Source organism: Zalophus californianus, chromosome 2 (assembly GCF_009762305.2).
Source record: "Zalophus californianus isolate mZalCal1 chromosome 2, mZalCal1.pri.v2, whole genome shotgun sequence".
Lineage (NCBI taxonomy): Eukaryota > Metazoa > Chordata > Mammalia > Carnivora > Otariidae > Zalophus > Zalophus californianus.
The window spans coordinates 88,341,952-88,353,999 of NC_045596.1; the positions used below are offsets into that span (position 1 = coordinate 88,341,952).

The window sequence follows — 12,048 nt, forward strand, 5'->3', positions numbered from 1 at the left end:
AGATATAATCGACATACAACCTTGTGTGAGTTTAAGGTATACAACAGAATCTATGTACATTTTGTGAACTTACCACAATTAGGTAACACATGCATCTGAAATTTAAAAGTCTCTATGTACCTAGTTTTTAAAACTAATTTAGTAGCAAAACCTGATCAAGACTGACACAAAGTTAGTTGTGGGCTCACTGATCCCATTTGGTGTGAAAAATCATTCACTGTGCCACAGAAATATTAATGTGCTTTATCTCCCAGGAGAATAAGGTAATACGTGACCCAAAGATCCTGGATAAGGGCCTGTGGCACACGACTCCAGAAACACGAATAAGATAAATGAGAAGACAAAATTATCAAAGGCCCCGAAGAAGACCAAAGTTGACAATTAAAACTGGGGAGTCTATGGGCGCCTGGGTGGCTCAGTCGGCTGCCTTCAGCTCCTGGGGTCCTGGGATGGAGTCCCACGTCCGGCTCCCTGCTCGGCGGAGAGCCTGCTTCTCCCTCTCCCTCTGCCTGCCACTCTGCCTGCTTGTGCTGTCTATCTGTCGAATAAATAAATAAAATCTTTAAACAACAACAACAACAACTGGGGAGTCTATGGCGCTTACATTTAGGCTTAAATCTCCAGAAGAAATGTCTCTTTAGGTTGCTGGAACTCTTAGAAGTGCTTACAGGGAGGAACAGATTTATATCCTAACAGACATCCTAGTTAAGCTGCAGATACTGGTATAAAGCACAGACTAATTAAACAAATACACTATCATCCAGGGGGGGCAGTATATTCCTACTGTCCCAGTGTAGGGCATCTGCTCATCTGCACAGAAACAATTTCTATTAAGGAGTCATTTACTAATGCATGAGTAACTTTCATGGCAAAGAGAAATCCCTATGTCCAACTCTATGTTTCCTCCAAAGTTCAACGGGTTATCCTTATTCAAATGTCTTAACCCAAGGATACAGCTAGTAGTGGCACATAGTCCCATTCCAAAATGCATCGTACTTTCAGCACGTTCACACAGTATTTATCCTTTACAAAAATGGACTTAGCATTTTGCAAGATAGGACAACCACAATCTCCTATAGTCAATGAATACCTCACAAAAACAAAAATGTACACATAGAACACCTTTTTAGCATTAGAAAAGTAACTCTCCCTCCACATGCTGCCCCACCCACCCACCCAATTTTTTTTTTTTAAAGATTTTATTTATTTATTTGACAGAGAAAGACACAGTGAGAGAGGGAACACAAGCAGGGGGAGTGGGAGAGGGAGAAGCAGACCTCCCGCCGAGCAGGGAGCCCGATGCGGGGCTCGATCCCAGGACCCTGGGATCATGACCTGAGCCGAAGGCAGACGCTTAACGACTGAGCCACCCAGGCGCCCCCACCCACCCAATTTCTAAAATGGAATTTAGGAATCAAAGCTATTAAATCTTTACAGACTGGAAAATCAGGGGCATCCTGTTGATAACTAGACAGGCTTCACAGCTGCTCATTGCTCTGAAAAGCATTTGTGCTAGGGAAACAAATCTGGTACCAATGCCTTCTAAATGACCTACAGAAAATGATTAAAGGAGAGTCATTGTTTTTATTTTATTATTATTAGTTGGCAAATAAGCATTACTGGCAGGCTTTTTCCTGATGTCACTGGAAAAGCTACAAAAATGAATGTTTTTTTAATTACAAAAAAATTCTTCACTTAAGGCTGTGAATAGCCAAATAAGTCAAACACTCAAGGGGGGCACCTGAGAAAAAGAAATGGACAGTTTTCACAAACCACTCAATCTAACCGTTTAGATTAGATCCTGCCAGGTCATAAATCAGTAAAACATTTAAGGGTTTAAAATACAGAGAGCTTTACTAGAACTTCTAGTTTGCTCTTTAAAAGTTCAGAAGTTAAAAACTGCCTTTTGCTCAGGTACCAGATCCAGTGCTTCCTGACAAGAACCACACCTCTTAGCTCCTAACTCCAAATAGAGATCTATAGGCAGATGCAACTTTAAGGTGCTTTCAGACCCTTCTAGAAAACCTGAGAGCTCTGTGCAGACACCTGACTTCTTTGCCCTCCCACCCACTACCCACCACAGGCCCCTTAGAGACTTCCAGGTAGCAAAGAGATGTGGAGAAAAGAACAGCAGGCCATGGAGTCAGACTGGCCTGAGTTTCGGTCCCAGCTCTGCAGTCATGCTAGTGACTCTAGGGTCTCTCTGCTTGACCTAACTCTAGTGAGACTCCTCCAAGCCCTCAAAGCCCGACGACCTTCAGTGTCCATCCATGTAGGGCCTGCGTTACCCAGTTTTAGCAAAACTCTTGCTAGCAGAAACTCCCTATCCTCGACACGTGTTCAAATCCTTCTTCCCCACCATCCCCTAAGTGATATTTGATCAGCTGGCTTGCTTTCAGCAAGAATCCTGCAAGGTCTGCTTAACCACAATCATCTCTTGCCTGTAATTTCTGATGCTTTCCTCTTGGTGATTTTCAATCCACTGAACACCCCCCTACCACCACCACCCACTCTGCCCCTTGCCTATCAATCCCCACTTGTCTACATCCTATTCAGAATTGAGCCCAGTTCTACACTGAAGTCTCTTTTCCCCCACTGCAATAGTTCCTGAATAAAATCTGCTTTTACTACTTTAACTATTCCCAGTTCTGATGTTCTCTGATGGCCCACTGTTGCCACTTGGCCTCTCTGAGCTTCAGCAACCTCATCTGCAAAATGGGAATAAAGCTGTCTCACCGAGTTGTTGTGGGGATGAGGTTATACAATGTAGGAAAAGAATCTATTCAGTGTGTGACACATACCCACGTACTCAAAATGTGGTTATTTTCATTGTCTTTTTATTATTTATTTTCATTTTCTTTATGTATTATCTCAAACACCGAAGGACATTCCAAATCAAAGGATGCATGCTCTGACATGAAGTCTGCTCTGGAGGAGGTCACCCCAGGCTCTCTGCCAAAGCTGAAATTCTAGGCCTTCACACAGACAGACAAGAGCCCTGAGGTGTAGGCAGCTCCCTCGATGTAGGGACAGAACCCCAGGGGTGTTGAGAACTTGCAGCAAAGAGGTTTGTTATTGTTTTTTAGTAAAAGCAGTTGATATTCATCACCTTGTGCTGTCACCAACTAGGCAATGAGTTAAATGATTTACATCATCCTATTCACCCCTCATAACAACAACAAAAACACTGGCAGATATTACTAATACCATGACGCAGGTATCATAAGAATACAAAGAGCAAGAATACAGAGGAACAAAGAATATCACAACTCCCAATTCCAGGCTGTGATAAAACACAAGTTTGAAAGCCACTGTACAGAGGTTCCTCCTCTAATGAATGCCAGCCAGGGCCATCCTACCTCACTGCTTTGGAACTCCTATAGGATATTTTAAGAATTTATTTCCAGTCTGTTTTCAAAACATATGTGTCCACTTATTTTAAAACCTCTTTTAATAATGTACCACAAGACACAAAAGACATTCTGTAGAAGTTACAGTACATGGACCTGGAACCAGATTATCTGTAGACAACCTGTGATCTGGACTAAGTTTTGTTTTTGTTTTTTTTTTTTTTTTTTTTTTTAAGATTTTTACTTATTTGACAGAGAGAGAGGGAACACAAGCAGGGGAAGCAGCAGGCAAAGGGAGAAGCAAACTCCCCACTGTGTAAGGAGCCCAATGCGGGACTTGATCCCAGGACCCTGAGATCATGACCTGAACTGAAGGCAGACACTTAACTGACTGAGCCACCCAGGAGCCCCTCGAACAAGTTTTTTAACAGCTCTACCTCTGCTTCCTCATCTGTAAGCTGAGAATAATAATCATACCTACCATCTTAGTGTTATTGTAAGGATTAAGTTAGCTAATACAAGTAAAACCCTTGACATATTGCCAGTCAGATACAGTAAAAGCTCATTGAAAATGAGCTGTTTTTATATTCTATTTCTCAATCACTATATATAAATACAACTCATTTACTGATTCTACATTTCCTCTTCAGTGAAGACAGTTCAATGAAAACATTGTTGAGGTTGGTTAAGAAATAGTAAATTATTAGAAATTGTGTGGCTGAAGAGTCAGGCTAAAGGAATAAACTAACTAAAACGAAAAAGATCATCAAGGGACGCCTCGGTGGCACTGCTGGTTAGGCGTCCCACTCTCCGTTTCGTCTCAGGTCGTGATCTCGGGGAGGTGAGATCCAGCCCCGGGTTAGGCTCCGCGCTCGGCCGAGAGTTGGCTTGCGATTCTCCCTCCCTCACTCAAATAAATAAATAAATCCTTAAAAAAAAAAGATAATCAAGTATGAGGAAATACTTATTTTCTCATCTGGGAGAGTAAAATGGCACAACCACATTGGAAAATTCACTGTGAGCATTTTCTAAGCTGAACAAACGCATACCCCAGGACCCAGCAATGCGACCCATCAGTATACAACGACATAAACGTCCACTAGAAGACATGCACTGAAATCTGCATCCCAGCGCTATTCATACTAGCAAAGCACTGGAAACTGCCCACACGCCCACCCACAGTATTGGGTGGAGTCACATGACTTGTACTGAGCACGACCGACCTACCACCAACGATACACAACGAGGGCTGAGTTCCAGAAACACAATGTAAAGTGAAAGAAGCCAGACACAAAAAAGTACATGCTGCAGGATTTCTGTTACACAAAGGCTGGACCGGACACTGAGGCAACCCTCAGGTGTCTCCCCCCGGCCCGCCGGAGGAAAAGAGGACTATTCCCCCGGCGTCTGGGAGAGGGGCCAGCACACACTCAGCAGCTGTCAGCCCTCTTCAGAAACGGCCTCCATGCAGAGAGCAGCCGGGCCCGAGGGCACGCCCCTTCCCTGGGCGGCCAATCACAGCTCCACACCAGGGTATAAATGCCTAGTTCTTGGGCAACATGGAACATCTCTGCGGGCCCTTCCGGAACTCCACACAGGGGCAACTGAGGCTTCCACTAAGACTGAACCACAGCTTCACTTCTGCCTCTGCCCAATCCCACTCCCTTCCTCTCTTTCCTCTTCACAGGCGTTGATCCCAAGGGCTCTCGCCAACAAATTTCCTGAACGCTAATCTCACTCTCAGAGTATCCAAGCTTTGGCACAAGCAAACTGGACCCATGAGGTGAGAAGTGAGGATACAGGGGACCACTGGGGGAGAACAGGGAGGGAACAGAAAGACAGGAAGGGCAGCTTCTAGGATGCAGATAAGAGTCTTTTTTTTAAAAGTCTGGATGCTGGTTGTATGACTGTTCAAACGGGAGAAATCCATTTCACCTGACATCTATGAAATGTGTACTGTTTCCCATGTATACTATACTTAAATATGAAGTTAAAAGAAAGAGAGACAAACTAGAAAATGCCCTGGAACAGACCTTTCAAGAATATTTAGTCCAACCTCCTTGTGCACCGGTTAAATAACCATTTATGGTGCACTCAAAAATAACCCAGAGAAGTCTAAAGAAGCCTAGCCTGAGATTACAAACCATCTGGGGGCAAACCAGAACCATGTTGCCACTCCTCGATGGCAGGGCTGGACCGTCTTCACCAGACCATGCCCTGGTGGGAAGCAAAAGGCAGCAACTCTGAGGCCACGGAAGGGCCTGCTGCTGCCAGCCCACTGACCAGTCACCTATGCTTGCAAAAAACACAGCTCTCAGGTAAGCCAACATGCAGGCAGCACCCCAAAGGTACCTTTGTGTACCTTCACCTTTGAATCTTTCTTAAGAAACACACCTGCTTCTGAAATCAGAAGACATAAGAATCTTTCCAATGTAGACAAAACAGCATGCTTTAATTCTTTGTGGTGTTCTCTCAGGAAAGAATAATCTGTTTTAGCACAGCTTGGCTACTTTTATTATTTATCCTCTCATCTTCGCCTTTCTAAAAACAATTTTTAGTTAGTTAAAATGTCATCTCTCTTCCCCTTTTAGATAGGAAATAAGAAACGAAACACAAAGAGGACAAAATCTGTCCTGAATTGGGAAGGTAAATCCCTTTACTTTCCTAGGTGGCCTATTCCTGACCCTGAACTTGCCTGGATCACTCCCATTTTAAAAATCGTTTATCCTATAACTCTGGAGATTTTGAGACCAAATGATTCCTTTAAAATGATGACGATGATGATGAAGACAGCACCAAAGGAACGGTTGGAGAATTACCAGAATAAAATTTGTCACTTTATCTCCAAGACAATGTAGTTCCTCTTTGAAGAAGTCGTGATGGTCTCTAGGAAGCTTAAAGGTTGATCCCCTGCCTAATTCTCCTGAACCTTCGATACCAACAAAGAGGGAAGAAGAGTATGAGCTTGACCTACTGAAGTTCCAATGCATTATTTAGACTGGATCTAAGAGAAGAGTCAAATACATTTTCATCTTTCAGGGTCTTTTATTATTATCTTTTCTTTGTTTTTCTTGGATAAAGAGACAGTAAGAGCACACAAACCCACAACTAAGCTCCAGCGAAAATTTTTAGGCGTGAGCCTAAAGAATAGCCAAACACGCTTGGATTTCCTAAACTTTTTGGGAGGAAGACATCACAGAATATATATAAACTATTTAGACCCTTTTTAAGAGGGTCTGCCTCCCAAATAAATCTAAATAAATCCATCTCCCTTCAAGGGCTGAAAAAGAATGTAATAATAATGTGCATTCCATTCTTTATCTTGAAATTCAACAAGAAGCTGGTTAGGAATTCCCCACACAGTTTTTGAGGTCATTTTTGAATGCCTATTCTGCCTTGAAGCAAAAACCTGATTAAGTCCTTGTCTATATGTATGGTCATAAAAAGATCCCACAACATTCTTTTTGACCACTAAATAGAACTCCAGAACCCCCTCCGCACACAGTATCAAGAAGTAATTTTACTTCCTGACTCTATTATGCACCAGTCCTTCACAAAACAAAAGATGAAGAATGTCTTCTGAATGTTTTTTAAAGGGTACCATGCTTACCTTCCCACTGAAATACCTTTGGCCCTTCCAAAATTCAGAAGCAGCAAAAATCAGACCCAATTTGTCTCTGGGGAAGAATGACAGTACTTTGTTAAAGAGCTGAGATGGATATTATCAGAGCTCTGCCTGTAAACGGGGCCAACAGTTTTCAGAGGCGCCTCTGTCACACCTTCCCAAGCTTACCCAGCTCTCTGTCTGCGGGAACGTTCCCTCCTTCACAAAGCTGGGACCAAGAACCACGATAACAGCAAGAGAAGCCTCTCCCTGTCTTCCCGTTCCCAAGAAGACTGCTTTTGGGGGGGTCACCTCTAAAGAACGTTTCCGAGGCGCGCCTGGGTGGCTCAGTCGTTAAGCGTCTGCCTTCGGCTCAGGTCATGATCCCAGGGTCCTGGGATCCAGCCCCACATCGGGCTCCCTGCTCCGCAGGAAGCCTGCTTCTACCTCTCTCACTCCCCCTGCTGGTGTTCCCTCTCTTGCTGTGTCTCTCTCTGTCAAATAAATAAATAAAATCTTTTAAAAAATAAAGAAAGAACATTCCCGATAGGAGCATGAGAGTACTCCAGGCCTGTTCAATGTCTGGAACAGACCAACAAGTCAGAGGAGAATCAACACTAGTCGTGTTAGTAAATGTGGTTTCTGCTGAACTGAAAATCTTAAAAGGAGTCTACCTCAGTTGGCCCAGCATACATCATGGGAGATGGGAAGATGGCCACCACTGTTGTTTCAGGATTCAGGACTCCTTCCTCCAGCACTGCGGCATGCTGCTTCATACGCCACATCAAAGGAACGTCATCATCCTTTGTCCAGCCCCCAAGAGGGTGGAGGAGAAGGACAGGGCGCCGATAGCCCCTCTCTAGAAGTTGCTTATGGGTATCTTGCATTAACAGAGCGTGTCCATTGTGCACTGGATTGCGTAATTGAAAGGCAAAGACAGCGTCTGAAAAGAGAATTTCCAGAGTCAAGAATATAACGGCTTACCTTCCAAAGGACAAGCAATTCTTCCTCAAGTCTGATGGGATTAAGCAAACGTATGAGCCCACTATCAGAGACTGGTAAAAAAACATGTCCTACTTTGACCATTTACTCCAAGGCCAACTTGACCTATCCTTCTGCCATGTTTTTACTTTACAAATCTTACATGCCTGAGGATGTGTTAACAGAACGGTCATGGATTTGCAACAACTGTTTTCTGCATTCATGGCATGCAAGAATAACCACCAGACTTTCTGGTCCCAACTTCCTGGTTTAAGTGCTTACAACGGATGTAAGTGCTTGGCCTGTGCCTTAATTACACACCAGGTCAATCCCTCCATAGGACCTAAGACACTGCTTTATTAAAGGGAGACAGAAAGATAGAGAAATTTATCGTTTAAAAAATTTACCTACTATCCAAATATGCTCGTTTATACTGATTACTTTGTTTGACTGGAACCCGACGTTGTTTTGTGATGCCAGGTCTGGATTTTGGATTACAGTTTAGCAATAACACTATCCCTTACAAGAGCCACTGCTATTACCCAAACAGTGAAAACTGCTAGATGAATTAAAACTGGTTAACTCTGTATCTTCTGCTTACAACCCTGGCTCCACCCTGCATGGGGATTGCTATTAGGAGACATTCTCAAAAGCATGGTTCTTTGGAGTCACAGAGAAATTTCACAGAACACAGTGGTAACCCAGCTAGAAGAGCTCTGTATTTTATTGCCCTGTCAACATGTGGTATAGCATCAAGCCATGCTGATCCAAGCCTGACTCAGAGAGAGTATCTTCCCCTCTCCTAACAATTTTAAGCCAAATAGTATAAACGTCTTCCCCAATCTGTTGTCAGTTCTGACCCTCTTCTATCATGATGACAAAAGGCTACAGGAGGAAATCTGTGGCACCCTACTCGACCAGGGGTTTGGGGGTTTATTGGGGGGGAACCACATCCTGTGATATTCCAAGATTTACAGCATTACTGTTATGTTTTGAAGTTCTCACGCTACTTTTATACATGAACAAGGCTGGTTTTTACCCAAGAAATAGCTGATATAAGGTACAAAGAACAAGAAAGTCCTGATACAAATATATGAGCATTTAAAATTATTCCGCTTTAAGGAGATGGGAAGAGGGGTACAAACCTGAAAATTTTTCTACCCTGAATTCACTTCAAATTTTTTTTATATATGGATATAAAAAGATCCCCAAACAGGGGGTGCCTGGGTAGCTCAGTTGGTTGGGCATCCCACTCTTAATCTCAGCTCAGGTCTTGATCTCAGGGCCATGAGTTCAAGCCCCATGTTGGGCTCCATGCTGGGCATGGAGTCTACTTTAATAAAAAAAATATCCCCAAACATCCCTTTTGATCTTTAAATAAAACTCCAGAGCTCCCCCACCCCTGGGAGCAAGAAACAATTTTACTTCCTGACTCTACTGCATATACTCCAGTCCTTCACAAAAGTACAAATGAGGAGGGTATAATTCCCATTTAGGAGATCACTGCCTGACCTTATCCACTCTGATTCTGGCCTAAGTCTTGTCACTCACTTAGCTCTCTCCTCTCTTCCCTTCACTTTATGCCACCCATTTTTTTATAAACAGCCTGCTCACAGGCGCCTGGGTGGTCAGTCAGTTAAGCGTCTGCCCTCAGCTCGGGTCATGATCCTGAGGTCCTGGGATGGAGTCCCGCATCGGGCTCCCAGCTCATCGGGGAGCCTGCTTCTCTCTCTGCCCCTCCCCGCCCACTCATTTTCTCTCTCCCTCTCTCTCTCATTCCGTCTCACAAAAATAAAATAAATACTTTAAACAGCCTGCTCACAATAGACACACTTAATGAGCATCCAATGTATCCTCCTCGTAGGCCAATGTGAGTCACTGCACTGATAGGGGGTGGAGGACAGACTCCAGACTCACACCAGGGGGAGAGGACTCTGGCCCAGCACAAGCCTGCAAGCCCCAGGGCCCCAAGAGACAGCCTGTTTGAGAGACCACTTACACACAGTGAGGTAGAGCAAATATGTAAATATAGCGAGGATAATGGGAGCCAGGATTCTCAACTGCAGGAGATGGAAGGCATAAATACAGAAAGGAGAAAGGTTAGAACAGACGATGTGGTGCCAGATTAAGACTGAAAGTATCAGCATGAGCTCACGGTTTTCAGTTATATTGAGGAGACAGGAATAAATATAAATGTGTGTTGGTACCTAAGTGCCTGTATGCTTATACATTGTGCACATTTCTTAGCTCTATCCACTGAAAGGTCCTATAAGCAACCACTACCCAATGACGAGAAATACAAAAGCACAAATCTCACATTCTAAATACCGCACGTGAAATGGCTGATTCTAGGGTTAGGGCAAGGAACTTACAACATGAGCTGGGACATCTTGTGTGTCATAAAGAAAGAAGTGCTCGAAAAATGATGGGGACATGTCAAAAGTTTATAGCAACCAGTCTGACCCAATGACTAACCCCAATGGCCAACCCAGGACAAGTTAAACATCAATGTAAATAATAATAGTAATGAACTGTAACCTACTGAGTAATATAGGAATCTGTGAGTCCATAAAGAATAAAATAAATCAATACACCATGGAGAGAAGGGGAAACGCTACCTTTTGGTAGAAGGTCAACTAATAAACATAGGAAGAATGACAATTAGAAAAATCACCATTTGGCCATATTTGTAATGTGCTAAAAAAAACTAGTGGGTAAAAGTTTGGTAACAACAAGATATTTATAGTTTCAAAATCTCTCCCCCAAAATACTTTTTAGTTATTAAGTACAAAAAAGCTTGTTAACTTTATAGCAGAAAATTCTGGCAAACACAATCTTAAACAAGAGCAAAAGTAAATTTTTTTTAAAGATTTTATTTATTTATTTGACAGGGAGAGAGAGAGTGGGATCACAAGTAGGCAGACAGGCAGGCAGAGGGAGAGGGAGAAGCAGGCTCCCTGCTGAGCACGGAGCCCGATGAGGGGCTCAATCCCAGGACGCTGAGATCATGGCCTGGGCTCAATCCCAGGACGCTGGGATCATGGCCTGAGCCAAAGGCAGACGCTTGACCAACTGAGCCACTCAGGTGCCCAAAAGTAAACTGTTTTAAAGAAGTTAACCTTAAAACAAAAGTTCAGGATGAATCGAAATTGTGAGCCACCAAATATGATGCACTGAGAACTCACAACTGCTTTCGCAGTATCTCTGACAAAATGTGTAATCTGAATCTAATCGTGACGAAACAGCATATAAATCCAAACTGACAGACATTCAACAAAGTAAATGTACTTTGTACATTTGTACAAAAAATATGTACTCTTAAAAAATGTCAAGGTCGTAAAAGACACAATAAAGACTAAATGACCCTTCCAAATTGAAGCAGACTATAAAGAGACATGACTGAGTCCTGCATCAGAAAGGAAAGGTGGCAAAGAAAAAACCTGATTGCTGTTGGTTTTGCTATACTGGACCTTATTAGGACAACGGCCTGATTTGAATGGAGTATAGGGGTTAGACAGTGCTACACCAATGTTATTTTCTGGATGTGGATAAGCATGCTACGGTTAGGTAAGAGACTGTTATTTTTAGGAAATGCATGTGGACATACTAAGGGGTAATGAGGCATTCTATCATGTCTACAACTTTCAAGGAGAGTGAGAACCAGAAAGCAAATAAAGTATAATGTTAGCAACTATGGATTCTGGATGAATATATAGGAGTTCTTGGTCCTATTCTGTATCCTAATTTTTCTGTAAATTTAAAATTGTTTCAAAATAAAAAGTTAAAAAACAAAGTGAAAAATTTTGACAAGAGACATGTGAAGCAAATACAATGCAGGGTCCTTATTTAGATCCTGATTCAAACTATTAAAAAAAGTGACTACTATGAAATTATTAGAAATTTGAACACCGAATGGATATTTGATTATATTAAGACTATTAACTATTATTATTATTATTATTTAGCTGCAAAAATGGTATCATGGCTGTCCTTTTTAAAGTCCTTACCTTTAAGAGGTAAGTACTCAAACAGATGAAATAAAGGGGATATGAGCTCTGCTTCAGAATCACATGCAGGGGTGAGGTAGGGAGGGGGGTAAAGATGCAACAAGAT

General features: G+C 42.7%; 1 protein-coding gene across 4 annotated transcripts in view; it reads right to left on the reverse strand.

The window, feature by feature from the left end:
• The window catches only part of PAPSS1 (3'-phosphoadenosine 5'-phosphosulfate synthase 1), a 106,599-nt gene that overhangs the window by 25,914 nt on the left and 68,637 nt on the right, over nucleotides 1–12,048 (reverse strand). For all 4 annotated transcript variants that reach the window (XM_027600049.1, XM_027600050.1, XM_027600052.2 and 1 more), the window contains one exon: nucleotides 7,629–7,897. In XM_027600049.1, the coding sequence (XP_027455850.1) occupies nucleotides 7,629–7,897 (269 nt within the window). The remainder of the gene's footprint in view (nucleotides 1–7,628; nucleotides 7,898–12,048) is intronic.